We start from the raw sequence: 16,295 nt of genomic DNA, 5'->3' as shown, positions 1-16,295 counted from the left end.
CCATGCTCGACTGTTGTTGAACTCGGACACCTCCATCCCACGCGATATCAAATCAGCAGGATTTTCGACTCCAGCTACATGCCTCCACTTGGCACCACTAGTGAAATGCTGGATTTCCGCTACACGGTTGGCCACAAATGTTTTCCATGTGCTCGGTGGCGCCTTGATCCAATGCATGCAGATATCTGAGTCGGTCCAAAAATATGATGCATTTACGGCCACATCAATGGCACCTTTTATGCGGTGATGCAAGTGCGCAGCTAGAACGCAGGCACACAACTCCAACCGAGCAATAGTCAGATTTTTCAACGGAGCAACTTTACTCTTCGACGCTAAAAGCATGACTCGAACTCGCCCAGCGTCTTCACACCGCACATATGTGCAAGCACCATAGGCTGCAGAAGATGCATCAGCAAAAGTGTGCAGCTCGATGTTTCGCGCCTCAGGAAGCAGTATGAATCTGTCCATTCGCTATTGTGATAGAGATCGTATCTCCTTCTGAAACTGCTTCCACTTGCATACGATGTCTTCTGGCAACGATTCATCCCAATCGCGTGACGACACCCATATCTCCTGCATAATCATCTTAGCACGGATGATTATCGGCGCTATCATCCCCAAAGGATCGTACATTTTTGCGATGGCAGATAACACAGATCGCTTGGTGATCACATCGTCGTCTGGCTGGCACACACCCTCAAACACCAGCCAATCACCTTGTGGAACCCAACTGATGCCAAGTGTCTTCACGGCTTCGTGAGAATCGAAGCTCATCTTGGTTGTGGTTCCAACCTGTGCCTCATCCAGCCCATGCAGCACATCAACACAGTTCGACGTCCATTTCCGCAGCTCAAATCCGCCCTTTTGTAGTAGTTCGGCCAATTCAGTTCGTAGGCGGGTGGCTTCCTCAACTGATTGGGCTCCACCGATGAAATCGTCGACGTAAAAATTCTTTCGTAGAGCTGGGCCCGCTCGTGGGTATGCATTACCCTCATCATCGGCCAGCTGAATAAGAGCGCGCGTAGCGAGAAAGGATGAAGGCGCGAGACCATACGTTACTGTATTCAGCTGGTAGGTCTCCGCTGGCTGCTGCGGCTCGAAGCGAAACAAGATTCGCACCAACGGTCGATCGTCAGGATGAAGAAGTATTTGGCGGTACATTTTTGCTATATCGCCAACTAATGCCACCTTATACGTGCGGAACCGCAAAAGCTGATCTAGCAAGTCGTCCTGCACCACTGGTCCCACGCACAAAGCATCATTCAACGAGTATCCGCTGGTGGTTTTAGAAGAACCGTCGAACACGACCCTGATTTTCGTTGTGGTGCTAGACTCCTTGAACACAGGATGATGTGGCAAATAATACGACTCAGCAGGTACTGTATCTCCATCCCGAACTAAACTCATGTGCCCGAGATCAAGATACTCCTTCATAAACGCATGGTACTCTTCCTTCAACTTTGCATTTTTAGCGAATCTCCTCTCCAACAGATCATATCTTCGTACTGCGCTTACCTTGGAAGCACCCAGTCTGATGCCGAAATCGGGATGACGGGGTAAGCGTACGATATAACGCCCAGTCTCATTTCTCGCCGTTGTATCACGGAATATCTGCTCGCATCTTCGTTCCTCAGGCGAGTAGCCATCCTTCATCACTAATGAATCTGTCTTCCAGAATCGTTCGATGCTCTCTTCCAGCGACATCATACAGATAGCGTTTGAACTTGTTACCTGTGGTTCCGAGCATTGTAACGTAGCCGAACCAGCAACAATCCAACCAAACACACTATCAATCAATAACGGCAACCCATCACCCAAATGTACTCTGGCTGCACTGGGGAAGAATGAATAGTAGTGCTTGATACCTATCACCAAATCAACCTGCTGCGATGTGTTGAATTCGGGATCAGCTAGCTCGAGGCCTTTAGGGATACACCAGTGACTGACACTTACAGTCTCAGAAGGCAAATTGGATGTCAGCTTGTCCATTACCAGGAACTGAACACCACAGCTGAATGGTTGCCTCTTGGAGCGTATCTCAGCAAACACCGATCCACGAACGTCTCGAGATATCCTTCCAGCTCCCGTTATTTCAACGTTAGAAGGACACCGTTGTAGCTGCAGCAATTTGACAAGTTTCTCTGTCATGAGGTTGGGTTGAGATGCACAATCTAGCAAAGCGCGTACCAAATGCTCTTTACCATCAGCATCAATTATGCTCAAACGAACAGTGAGCAAAAACACTTCCTCCGATCGAATAGGATGCTTAGTAACGTTGAGCGACTGTGCTTGGTTACGATCATTCCTTCCTGTGGATTCTTGTCCTTCCGCATACACGAGTTTCGGTTCCGTACCGACTGCAGACGAACGATGCAAAAGAGAGTGATGTCTCTCACCACAGTGTTTGCACCTGGACGATGAAGCGCAGTTCCTTGCCAAGTGACCTTTCCTTAAGCAATTATGGCAAACTTTCTTCTCAATAGCTATCTGAAAACGCTCAGACAGAGGAAGACGGCAAAACTTATAGCAACTGCTTAAGGCATGATCATGCTGGCAATGCGGGCACCCTTTTGAACTGCTCGCCATGGTTGAGCAGGAAGAAAGGTGCTGTGGAGCTCGCCGTAAAAAACTAGGATGAGTAGCTTCTCTCGTTGCCGGATGGTTCATAGAAATCGATTCTAATGTTCTCATTTTTCTTTGCAGGAACTCAATTAGCATGCTGTAGTTCGGGCTGCTGAGGGTGGAAGCATAATCTTCCCACGTTCGTAGCGTCTCATCGGGAAGCTTGGTGCACAACACATATTCTAGCACGGTGCTCCATTGCGCTGTTGGTTCGCCAAGCTGATGCAGCATCTTTACGTGACGGTCAAAATCGTCAACCAGCCTGTGCAATGATGCGTTCGATTCCTTGGTCACCTTGCCGATGTTGAAAATTGCCTGTAGATGACGCTTCTTTTGTAGATACTCGTTGGCGTATCTGTCCACCAACGATTTCCAGGCAATGTTGTAGTAGTAGATGCACACAACGGAATCGATTTCAGCAACTTTGCAGCTTCACCCTTGAGCGCAGCTCGAAGATAATGGAACTTTTGGATAGTTAGCACCTCTTCGTTGCTGTGGATTAGTGCTTCAAAAGTGTCCCGAAATGTCGCCCATTGCATCTCATTGCCGTCAAATTCTGGAAGAGAAATGGTTGGCAGCCTCACTCCAGATGTAGCAATGGTCGATGAGGCGGGAATAGCATTATGCGATGGCCGCGACAACGCTTGTAGGCTGGCCCTCGCGGCCATTAAGGCGTCCTCAGTCGTAGCGCGAAAATGGCTCTCCATTTCGCGCGCTTCGGGTGCTGCTCCATCCTCGATCAACTGCTATACTGTATCGAACTCTGCTGCAACACGTTCGGTGTCGGAGATGAATAAGCCAAGCCTGAATTCATCCCGCTCAGGCACAAAATTAGCAGCAAATGCTATAACACGCTGAATTTTTTCTTCCAGGGTTCGCCGTCTGGACAGCAAATTTACAGCGTTAGCCATATCAGTCTCGTAATGGCAGATGGAACGATGGCGCAAAAAACACAGGACACTGAACACGAAACACAAATTCACAAATGTTCTGTCCGTGCGTATGATCAATTATCACAGCAATCAAACAATTACACAATGCTCAACAATCAAGTCACAACACGCAACAAGCACTGGACAACGAATTTCGAAAGAAACTGTTCGTTGTCTATGGTCGGTGACGAAAAAACGTAAAGTCAACAGATTTTTACACGCAGCAAAATCACACAAAAAACGAGCAACAATTTCACTTCACAATACACCAATCCTGGTCACGGCACCAAATGTTCGTGATCGGCCCTACGTTGTGATATTTTATGTTAAAGTGCAGTGAAAATTTCTCAGGGTTTAACGGTGACCTTTGGCGTACGCGTCAGTATATTCCGAATCCTTTAACGACAATGGTTGACAATTTTGTTCTTAGCCTAACGGACCTAACACTAATACATCGACAATTCAAACGCAACGCTAACGCTTCACCCAGTGAAAATACGCACACAATTTGCTGGATGAACGTAGCCCTAGCTGTCAAGACACAACAATAACAAAAAACGTAAACAACCATACAAAAATGGCTCCAGTCTTCTACAAAAGACACGTACACGTAAGTATTTCACACCACCGTTACCAACTGGAGTAACTGGACCACAAACATCCAAATGAATGAGCTCCAACACTCGCGACGATCGTTTTTCATTACGCGATGGAAACGGATTCCGTGTTTGCTTCCCGGTTAAACAAGACTCGCACACCACAACATTTTTGTCGGTACATTTCACTTTCAACCCAGAAACCATTTCATTCCGAATCAATAGCTCAATACTGCGCACGTTTAAGTGACCAAGACGCTTATGCCATAATTCCAGCTCTTTAGACACTCGACCTGTCGTCATCATCGAATATTCACCACGCTTCACATAACTAAAATCTAGATGATATAATTTTCCAACCCGTGAACCACACGCGACAATTTCCGAACCACGATAAATCTGTACCGCTCCGTTTGCATATACCACTTTCATACCAGCAGCATCAACACGCATTACTGAGAAAAGATTACAACGCAAATCAGGCACATATAAAACATTTCGCACCACGCACTCAATTTGCTTTTCGAACACATTGCTGATGATCTTCACGTTTCCAGAATATTCCGCACGAATCATCATCCTTAGCAATCGCAATTTCAATCGGATTTTCCAATAGCCACATTTCATCGAAAAACTCTTTGTTATTCACCAGATGATCGGAACAGCCCGAATCTATATACCACTCCATTTTGTTAAAACATCCCGCATTTACACCAACAAAACTAACACTTGCTTCACCGACGTGTGCCTGCGATTGGTGTAATTTTGCCTTTTGTTCGGACACTCAGATAACTTATTTCCGATAACCTTGCAGCCAAAACACCTAACCTTACTTTTCTGCTGCCAATTTGGCCTCGTGCCAGAGAATGCAGCTTCATTTTCCGGTGCGCGAAGATCTACACTCTTTCTTTTTGTTTCTTCGTCAAGCAACATACATTTAACGAATTCGACGGACAGACTCTCCTCGGGCATTGTTTCCAATGCTGTTACAACGGTCGAATATGACGATCCGAGCGTAACTAACAAATGGCAAACCACATCAAACTCTTCCAGCACAGCACCAGTAGCCCGATATTCCCGCACTAGTTTATCAAACTTTAAAAAATGCTGCTGAAGTGTTCCGCCCTCGAAACGAAGAGTAAGCATTTGTCGCTTCAAATGCATGCGACTTGCAATGCTGCGTCGCTCGAACACACGCCGAAGAGCATCCCATACGTCCTTTGGAGTTTTCTAGTCCTGAATATACTCCAATTGCGAGTCGTGTATTCTCGATACAAGTAATGATTTGCATCGCCGATCTAACTTAGCCCTCGCTTCACGGCTCCGCTCCTTTTCCCTAGCTATCGCCTCACTATCTCCCGCCTCGTCCTTCAGCACCTCTAGCCCTATTGTCTATGCCTAGCTCTAGGCCCTATAAGAGTATTGTCATCCGATTCTTCCATGCGGTATAATTTGTGCCGTCAAACAGCGAGAGAAAATGATGATCGTTCTTTTCTTGCTCCATCACAATACACAATTTCGATTAGTCACTTTCCCTTTGTCCAAAAATGTGCTGGGCCTATAACCTAAAATTGTATTTATTGAAGCAAGAGCGATATGCGACTTGTCGCTACAAAAGTACAGGAAAGACGAAGTTCAACGAATCAAGATTAACGGCATGACTGCCAACCTAAAAAAGAGAAATGCGTTGCCAATAGTGTTGGGTAAAGTAGCACAATTAAGTGCTGTGCACACACGCACATTGCCCTTAGTGTGCTGTGCGCACTGTGCGCACAGTGCGCACTTGGAACCAGTGCGGAAGTGCTAGCACTGTGCTAGCACTTTCGCACAGTGCTAGCACTTTCGCACAGTGCGCTCTCTGATCACAGTGCGGAAGTGCTAGCACAGTGCTTGCACTTTCGCACAGTGCGCTCTATGATCACAGTGCGAAAGTGCTAGCACAGTGCTAGCACTTTCGCACAGTGCGCTCTCTGATCACAGTGCGGAAGTGCTAGCACACAGGGCTACGTGCACTTTTGCGCTGTACGTTTTTTTAACCCTGTGCGCTCATAGAGCAATTTGTGCACTAAGTGGTGCCTCGTTAACGTGGAAAAAGCGGAAACCTAATGGCACTAACAGCATGAAATAACATGAAAGATGAGTATGAAGTGTAACAGAAAAATAATGTCCCAATGGTCATTTTCCCTCCTGTAATGTTGTACTATAAATGATTGTGTTTAAATTATAAAAACTAAATAGGTACATGAAGTTGATTCAGAATATTTATACTATACAACCGATATGCAACACAAATATAATCCAAACGAAAGATAGATTGTTAACAGATCTTCGGATTACTTCCCTACATTTTTTTTTCCTTTTGTTTTGTTTTATAAGGAGAGAGGATCTTCTAAAAGACACCCTGGTAGTGTGGGATTTTTACCCACTAAAAACTCTCCTTCATGAATTCGAAATAAGCATCTCTTGAAACCGGCGTATAGCCTAGCTATCGCATTCAAAAGAGCTTGAAATCAAGAATTTTTCCGACTGGTTAGAGTAAATCAAACTTGACAAAAAATCGTTTAATGCAGTGACGATCCCATGGCTCCATGTGCAAAAATCCTTATTTCCCAAAAGCTTCTGAAACCAGCGAAAACGACCTATTGAAGATTGAAGATTGAACTAATTGAAGATAGTATGTTTGATATAAAATTATAGAAAAAAAATCAAGCATGACAGCTTATTTAGCATCAACACTTATCAAAAAAGTTGTGTTTAACCAAATTAGTAGTAGTATTCTGGTTATTAGTAGTACAATAAAGGAATGGTAATGCAGTAAAATTATGAAATATGTATGGTGTTTAAATGTAAGTAAAATGAAAAAAAAAACGGTAGTGCAATTGATTCTACGCTCACTTTATGCTTTTTTAGCACTGTTGCTAAACCGGTTCTAGCAGTTTTTATTGTGTTTTATGAACAATATTTTGTTCAATTTGTTTGGTTTTAGTCGATTCCGTTTACTTCGTTCAATGTCTCCTGCCTTAGAAAACACTCGTTCACAAGGAACTGATGTAGCAGGTATGCACAACTCACGGAGCATTACTTGGTAGACTGTTGGATTTTTATATTTGTTTAGCTTCCACCATTCTAATGGATCATCGTTACGGTGTGCCAAAGGCTCTGCAACGTAATTATCAAGCTCTTTTTCTAGACAACTCCGTGAGTTGAGCATGATTTGTGGATGATTTTGATTAATGTCAAATTCTGCCCAAAGATTCGTATCGTCCGTGGCAATTTCTGTTCCCGTTACAACAATTTCTGGGGAGTTGTTCAGGTCGTTTTGGAAGTTGTTCTCCATTCTCAACTCTCGTAATACTGCATTACAACATTCTTTAAACTCGTGTTCATCAGAAAATCCTTTTTGTTTAAATCGAGGATCAACAACGGTTGCTCGGGAAACAGAGGTGGTGTATGCATACTTAAATTTATTATTTAAGCCATCGATCAAAAGTTGCATCATTTCTAAAACTGGTTCCGAACTAGTCTTAGTTTGCAACAACGATTTTAGTTTTGACAACAGTAGCTTATGCAAAACACGAACCTTTGATACAGTTACATTTTTTTCAGCTGACATTTCTTTGGTTACTACATCGAATATTTTTAGTATGTCAGACGCCTCCTTCATAATTAGCCATTCAGCTTCATTTAATTCATATTCAAACCGGAGCAATGCAAGAGTAGAAATTATAGGTTCTTTATTTGCGTAAAATCGCTCCAGCATATAGTACGTAGAATTCCACCGTGTGGCTACGTCTAACAAAAGTTTCAGCTTTGGATATTTCATATTGTTCTGCATCTCCTGGAGCTTCAACAGAGCAATTGTGCTTTTTTTAAAAATGTGTAACAATCTTCCGTATTTTTGTAAGCATATCTGATATTGTTTTACTGATTGCATCTTTTACAATTAAATTAAGCGTATGAGCAAAACATGGAATATGGCGGATTCCTAAGCTATTCACTGCACTCTTCATGTTAGCCGCATTATCTGTGACAACACAGCAAACTTTTTTTGAAATGTTATAGTTATCCATCACAGTTCTCAACCACTGATCTATATTTTCTGCAGTATGTCGTTTTGCAGACTCGTTACAATCTAACAAATAAGTTGTCAATTTGCCGTCCGTTTCATCAATAAAATGAGCAGTTGCTGCTAAAAAGCTAACATTGTTTATGTTGGTCCAGCCATCCGATGTTAAACACACAGCTTTAAAATTATTCAATCTATTTTGTACTTTTTCCAGAAGCTTCTGATACTCGTTGTTCAGCATTGTATTGCTAAACGTTTTTCGGTTAGGTAGGTTATAACTTGGGCAAACGGTATGGAAGAGTTGCTTGAAATCATCAGCTTCCAATAAATAAAAGGGCAACGCATGATTGCAAAACACATTGAGAAGCTGCTGTTCAATACTCGTTTTTGTATTGGTGCTTAAAGGCTTGAAAACATCAACATAGTCACTAACTGATGACTGAACTCGTTTGCCTAATGTTGTTGTATTTTCACGCTGTTCTTTCACTAAGCTTAAAGAAGCTGAACTTTGCGCGGGTTCGAAATCGGTGGTCGGATGTTTTTTAGCAAAATGACGCTTCAAGGTGAACGATGAAATGCCGCTTACCGTTAAGACATCTTTACAGATATTACATCTGTATTTATTAATCGCGGCAGTATGACGCTCAAAAAACTTCCAAATACCTGCATTCTTTTTTGATGCTTCCATTATTGCCTCAAATAGTCTGCACTTCGCTAACACTGTCGATATCGTCACTGCTAAACCAAACTGCTCTGACCAAGTGGCACGTTTGACAGTTATTTCAAAGAATGCTTTTTTTCTGCCAGCACACTCCTGTGTGGTTTTTTTCTCCCAAATAGCTGTCTGCTGTTTACAGGGTTTTTTGCGGGTTTTGTTGCTTTACCCTGAATATTTGAGTTTGTTTGAAAAGTTACCGACCGTTTGCCAAATATGTTTGATTTGTTCTCACAATTTATGTTCATGGTCCTATAACAAATCAATAAAAATCTCCAAATAATTTCCATAATGCATAATAAATCGTGGAAAGTATCCAAACAAATCAGGGAAGTATCTAAATATTCTCGGGAAACAATAAAAAAAAAACAGTTGAAACCCTGTATTATAGTGATCGACAATTTTTCTGTGTGTAGACATGTCGTTGCAGGTAGCAAAAGGAGCATGCTTTCTCGCTCTGTTAGAACAGAGTCTATGAAAGCGCTGTCCCAAGCTCGCGACCACGCTGGTTTTCGCTGGTCTTTTCGGGGATAATTCGTTAACAAATTATCCCCGAAAAGACCAACGAAATACAGATCATTTTCGGGGATAGTGAACACACGTGAAAGATGAACTCATGCAAAAAAGAGCTAAAAATAGAAATGAACATTCGGATTCACTCCCTCCACTCATGGTTCAATTCATGCTCAATCTTCATCCTGGATGCTACCAACCACATCGCTAGTTCTACTTCGAATCACTTTGCCTGTTGCGCCACCATATTATTATTCATTATCGTGCTATTTACTGGTTTGGTTGTATGAAGGGGTACTGATACTAAATGAGTTAAAAGAAATAAATAAAACAATAAAAAAAAAAACAGATTAACTATTAGACACGCATTTCTAACAATGAGTAAAGGGGTTTGAAGTTATTGGAGCTGGATGTTTTAAAAATTAAATAAAACTTTAAATCATCAAAAAAATTATAAAAATGGAATTGAACTCAGGTCGACCATGGTACAAACATTACACTATTAACATTTGACCATAACTACTTCATGAACATGAATTGTTATCTATCACTTTTAAACCCTTCAAATATAGTACAATGAACAAAGAGATATGTAAAAGTTCATCGATGCGTGTGAGAGAGTAGGGCTGATGAATAGAAAGAGATGGCATGAGTTTGTGTTCATTATTGGGACCGAAAGATTGGGTCTGTTTTCCTACGTTGTGTTTTTATTTGAGTGAAATTGCAGTGCAAAAAGAGAACGATACAAAATTCAGACTTCTTATATACCCTTCTCTAGAACCTGTCGTTCCTGACGGACACAATCCTATCCCTTCCCAACTAATAAAACCCGCACAACGGTAGTTCCTCATTCCGTTAATTTGAATTATGATGAATCCTAACATGGCGGCCACCAAAATTGAACCAATTTTTAATTCTCAAAATAATCTCCTATCTCTCTCTCAAAAGGTAAAAGACATAACTTGGAAGCTGGGCGTTTGTAGATCCCTTTCGCTGTTCTAACCGTAACTACTCGCACCACGCTGTCTTTCCTTGGATGAGTATCTACTATTCTCGCCAAAGACCACTCTTCACTAACCTTATCTTCTTCCTTCAGCATTACCATTTGTCCTTTACTAAGCTGGTGCACTGCCCTATTCTTTTGATAAGAATTATGCAACTCTCCCATATATTCTACCCGCCATCTTCTCCAATGATCTTGAACAATCTGTTGCAACTGATCTTTTAGTTTCAACCTATTCATAGGTACTTCTAACACATTCTGATCGGGTAGTGCTAACAATGACGTCCCTATAAGAAAATGGCCTGGAGTAAGAACATCCAGCTCGCAAGGATCTTCTGATAATGGTGTAAGGGGTTGCGCTTCAATTTGGGTCAAAACAGTTACAAAATCTCCAAACGATAGCTGTCGATCGCCAAGCACTTTCTGCATAGTTCTCTTTGCCGCCTTCACCACAGCCTCCCAAAGTCCGCCGAAGTTGGGAGATCTCGGGGGGATGAGGCTCCAAGTTATGCCAAGCTTCACTGCTTCACTCTGAACGATCGCTTTAGCCGACTTGTTTTTCAGCATGCCAAATAGTTCCAACAGTTGCTTCTGCGCGCCTTGAAAGTTCAATCCATTGTCCGAGTACACATGGATCGGAAGCCCGCGCCGAGAAATGAACCGACGAAAAGCCGCGATGAAAGCTCCAGTCGAAAGATCTTCCACCAGCTCGATATGAACAGCTTTGGTGCTAAAACAAACAAAAATAGAAATGTAAGCTTTTAAAGCCGCCGCCTTACGGTGCGTTGGCTTTAGAAACACCGGTCCACAGTAGTCCACTCCAACGAAAGAAAACGGCCTGGATGGTGTTGTCCTTTCAGCCGGAAGTTGTCCCAGAGGCTGCACGATAGGCAAAGGGTCCGCCTTAAAGCATGTCACACAGCTACGACAAACAGCATTCGCAACCGATTTTCCACTCAGGATCCAAAACTCCTGCCGCACCAAAACCAGAGTTTGACGGGGACCAGCATGCATCGCCAACTGATGATACGCCTTCACCAGGATTCTAGTGAAGTTCGTCTTAGCAGGGAGAATCATCGGATGCTTTGCACCATACCCGATGGTAGCATGTTTAAGGCGGCCACCAACACGGAGTACACCTTCAGGATCCAAAAACGGTCGCAAGTACTTCAAGCGCGAAATCAAAAACACTTTGTCACCCTTCCGTAACGCCAGCAGTTCCTCACCAAATTCTTGCTGCTGCAGAATTTTCACCAACAGTTTCGCCGCATCACTAAATTCCTTATTAGAACACTCTCCTTCATCGTGCTCCTTTCCAAGACGTATTTTCACAAATCGGGAACAGTAGGCAGCAACACGAACGGTTTTCCAATATGAAGAAAACTTATCCAGCAAAAAATGCGGTTCGAACACCTTTTCCGTCGCACTTAACAACACAATTTTCTTCCGCTCTTGTAACGCTTCTTCAGGATCAGCCAACACTGTCACACAATTCCACTGTTCTTCACGCATAGATAGCCAAGAAGGCCCTTCCAACCAAAACGAATGTGCTGCAAACTCTTGAGGTAGAAATCCTCTAGAAACAATGTCAGCAGGATTTTCTGAACCCTTCACATGGAGCCACGGATAACCCTTACACGTTTCCTGCACTTCAGCCACTCTGTTTGCTACAAAGGTAGCCCAAACATAAGATGGAGATCGGAGCCAACACAATACCACAGTGGAATCCGTCCAGAAAAAAACACGGAATTTCCGGTTCCTTGAAGGCCCTGTAAACCGATTTCCACAACTTTGCCGCTAGCAAAGCACCACACAGCTGGAGTTTCGCTAAACTCACACGTTTCAACGGTGCTACTTTGGATTTAGCTGCCACCAAAGACACCTTCACACAACCACTATCATCCACCGATCGAACATAAAGGCACGCACCATAAGCCCTTTCCGACGCATCCGAGAAACAATGCAGTTGGAGTTTGCACTTTCCAGGCAAAAGCACAAATCGCGGAACACGCATACACTGCATACACGACATTTGCTCCACAAAAGATTTCCATTTGATCTCGATCTCTTTGTTAACCGGTTCGTCCCAACTCGTTGTTGAGATCCACAACTGCTGCAACAGAATCTTAGCCCATACTATCACAGGCGCAATGATTCCCAACGGATCAAAGAGACGAACTTGATTTGCGAACAAATTGTTTTTCTTGTAAGAAATTCATTTTCTTCCGGTTGCCTGATCTCCACACTTATGTCATCTGAGCACGGTCGCCACAACAAACCCAAGGTTTTCACAAGAACATTTTCACCAAGACCGATGACATCAGGACACGATAGATGTTCCACAGGCACATCGTTTAGCACAGCTGGTACATTTGACACTCACTTTCGCAATTGAAAACCTCCTCCACTCAACAATTCACTTAACTCAGCACGAAGGGTTTTTGCTTCCTAAAAGCTCTGCGCGCCACTAAGAAGATCGTCCATATAGAAATCTTCCCTGAGGACACGCTGCGCATTAGGATACCTTGCACCATCATCTTCTGCTAGTTGCTGCAAAACCCGCGTTGCAAGAAAAGAAGAGGGAGCCAAGCCGAACGTCACCCTTTGCAGCTCGTATTCTTTGGGCTGCATTTCCACTGACGATCGCCACAAGATTTTTTGCAATGGTGTGTGGTCTGGATGCACTTGCACTTGCAAATACATTTTCTCGATGTCGGCTGATAACGGTATCGCATGCATTCGGAAGCGCAGCATTATTGCAAACAACGATTCCTGTATCACTGGTCCAGTAAGCAACAGATCGTTCAACGCCTACCCACTTGCGGTTTTCGCTGATCCATCGAAAACAGGTCGAATTTTCGTGGAAACACTGCTCTCCTTCACCACTGGCCTATGAGGAAGATAACACGAAACCACTCGCGAATCTACACTTGTTACCTCCTTCAAATAACCATTAGCGCAATATTCACGTAACACTTCACCATAGCCGGATTTTAATTGAACGTCACAGCTCAATTTCCTTTCCAATTGCTTCAAACGCCGCAAAGCTATTTCTTTAGAATCACCCAACAACATTTCGTACCCATTTTTCAGTGGAAGTTTAACCACGTAACGACCACTAAAATCCACTTTGTACGAAACTGGTTTCACACTCCTTTTCTTCATCGGTAAGCTTCGATGCTTCCCTTACTTCCTCCAGTTACCAAAACTTTTCCATCGCCACCGTTAGGCTATTTCCAATCAACACACTATGGACATCTTTTGTTTGCGCACAATAACCCAATTGTCCGAACGGTACCCATCCCAACTGAGTTAATACAAATTGCAAACCATCCACTTCGCAGAACTGAATTGTTTGGTTTGTTTTATGCAGCTCGTAAAACACTTCTTGCCCCAATAGAATATCAATTCCACTACACTTGAAGAAACCGGGATCCGCTAATTTCAAATCTCTTGGAATTACCAGCTTTGACAATTGCAAAGTGTTCAAAGGTTGTTCACTGGTAATTTTTGGCACCACAATAAATGAAACGCCTTTCCTGAACTCATTGTATCGCGAAGCAATATCTGTCTCGACCACCCGCGTCGCTTTTAGCTCCTTACCACCAACCACACTAATACACACATCCGCACATTGTCCCGAAATCGCCAACGAATTGTACAGCTGCTCCGTCATCAAGCAAGATTGCGCACCACCATCCAGAAGCGCACGCGCAATTTTCCATTCTCCCGTTCCCGTTCGCACCCGGACCAATGCACTAGACAATAGCTGATACGAATTCCGCGAATCTCTCACTCCAGAAGAGGACAAAGTCGTCACATTTACTCCTGAGGTCGAAGGTTCTGCCGATGCCTGCTGATCTACGGTTGTATTTGTGAACAACGATGTTGCTTCACTAGCTTGATGCAGCAAAGAATGGTGTTTTTTGCCACAAATTCCACAATTTCGCTTCGATTTGCAAAAACGACTAAGATGGCCTCCAGCGAGACAGTTCAAATACAACTTTCGAGATTTGACAAAAGCGATCTTTTCTTCACTAGGCATATTCCTAAACCGTTCGCACACATACAACGAATGTGTACCATCACAGGCTCGACACTTCGGCGTGTCGCTCGCCGCGTTCACTAACACTTTCACAGGTTGCTTTCTAGCCGAACATTCCTGTACGTTCTTGTTTCCCGACACTGCTTCTAATAAGCGATTTGCATTACGCAGGAATGTAAGCAATTCGTCATAACCGGAATCAGGTTTATCCACTACATGCTTCTCCCACTCTTTCTGCGTATTTTCATCCAACTTGAGCACTATTAACTATGTGAGCAAAATGCCCCAACCATCAGGCTTTTCATCTAATTGCCCTAGCATTTTCACGGGCGTTTCACAGCAATTAATTAATGCGCGAATTCCCTCCGAGTTGGGAACTTTCATCTTCGGAAACAAGATAAGCTTGTTCACGTGCTTTTTCTTTATGAGATACTTATTTTCGTATCTTTCCACTAATGCCGACCAAGCGACCTCATAACCTTTGTCACTTATCGGGAAAGCTTGCACTATGGTCAACGGTTCACCTTTCAAAAAACTTTTAAGGTAAAAAAAAAACAGTGCCTTTTCCGTGTTTGACAATGCACTGTTTTTGTGAACCACTTCCAAAAACATGTCATAAAACGATGTCCACGTTTCATAAGCCCCGCTAAAAGTAGGAATCGTAAGTTTTGGCAGCTGCACGGGTTTTCTTTCACTGCTGGTAACCGGCTCTTGCAGCACACACATATTTGCACAGGCAAGCTTTTCAAGTTTCTCAACGGCTTCGAAATAGACACACTCCACTTTTCGTACAATTTACTGTCACATATTTCAAGCTGCAATGCGTTGAAACTCGCCCAAGCTTCCTCCAAAAACTTACTACGCACACTTATTTTCTCTTTTTCAGCGGTCACATGCGATTCAGCGAACGACAGTATGCGTCACATTGTTCCAACCAAACACTCACACTTCTTCCTATGAAGATCGTTTGTGGTACCTCCTACCTTCTTCGAAGCCTCCACCAGCGTACTGTTTGACTTTCCAACGTAGCCGCGGAATTCTTCATCGCTCGACTCGTTCTCCATTGTTGATTGCTACACTTTTGCACCGACCGGTCAATTTCACGGAATTCAATCCTGGTCGCCACGGCACCAAATATTGGGACCAAAAGATTGGGTCTGTTTTCCTACGTTGTGTTTTTATTTGAGTGAAATTGCAGTGCAAAAAGAGAACGATACAAAATTCAGACTTCTTATATACCCTTCTCTAGAACCTGTCGTTCCTGACGGACACAATCCTATCCGTTCCCAACTAAGAAAACCCGCACAACGGTAGTTCCTCATTCCGAATCCTAACATTCATTATCCCCGAAAAAATTCGCTTGGGGTGTTGAAACGAGAAAGCATTTTAGGCCGCACACCACCTTACACTACGGCAAACATTGTGCGTTACTTGTGGATTTGGGATGAAATCAGACGTATATTTTTGGCCACCACCTTACCAACACTACAATCATTCTTTTGTATGCATAGTGAACGGGAGCAGCGGCAGTTTTATTCAAAACAATACACACATGTAGCACGTGAAATCGAAAACTGAACATATTGATAAGTGGCAGACAGCTGTTTGGGAGAAAAAAACCACACAGAAGTGTGCTGGCAGAAAAAAAGCATTCTTTGAAATAACTGTCAAACGTGCCACTTGGTCAGTGCAGTTTGGTTTAGCAGTGACGATACCCAATTGACATTGGTACTAAAATTTTGTTCTAAATTTGCTCGATTGGTGCTCGAACCGTCCATAAGTGTGGATGTGTGTGTGAAGTAT

General features: G+C 43.2%; 1 protein-coding gene across 1 annotated transcript; it reads right to left on the bottom strand.

Moving 5' to 3' along the window:
- Positions 1 to 471: 471 nt before the first annotated feature.
- Positions 472 to 15,556, bottom strand: LOC121601220. The gene is made up of 2 exons (XM_041930027.1): positions 15,476 to 15,556; positions 472 to 1,731 (listed from the first exon to the last, which is right to left on the bottom strand). Exons 1-2 carry the CDS (start codon positions 15,554 to 15,556, stop codon positions 472 to 474), a joined length of 1,341 nt encoding a protein of 446 aa, XP_041785961.1.
- Positions 15,557 to 16,295: the final 739 nt, after the last annotated feature.

The sequence above is a fragment of the Anopheles merus genome, unplaced genomic scaffold (genome assembly GCF_017562075.2).
Source record: "Anopheles merus strain MAF unplaced genomic scaffold, AmerM5.1 LNR4000039, whole genome shotgun sequence".
Classification (NCBI taxonomy): Eukaryota; Metazoa; Arthropoda; class Insecta; order Diptera; family Culicidae; genus Anopheles; species Anopheles merus.
Note: the sequence above shows the minus strand (reverse complement) of the source record. Positions and strands in the feature narration are given on the sequence as shown.

Excerpts from the sequence above, each read along its gene's own strand:
- LOC121601220 (XM_041930027.1), bottom strand. The coding sequence starts at position 15,556 with ATGGAGAACGAGTCGAGCGATGAAGAATTCCGCGGCTACGTTGGAAAG. Across the intron at positions 1,732-15,475 it reads TGGTGGAGGCTTCGAAGAAG|GTAACAAGTTCAAACGCTAT; the intron begins GTAGGAGGTACC and ends TCGGAACCACAG.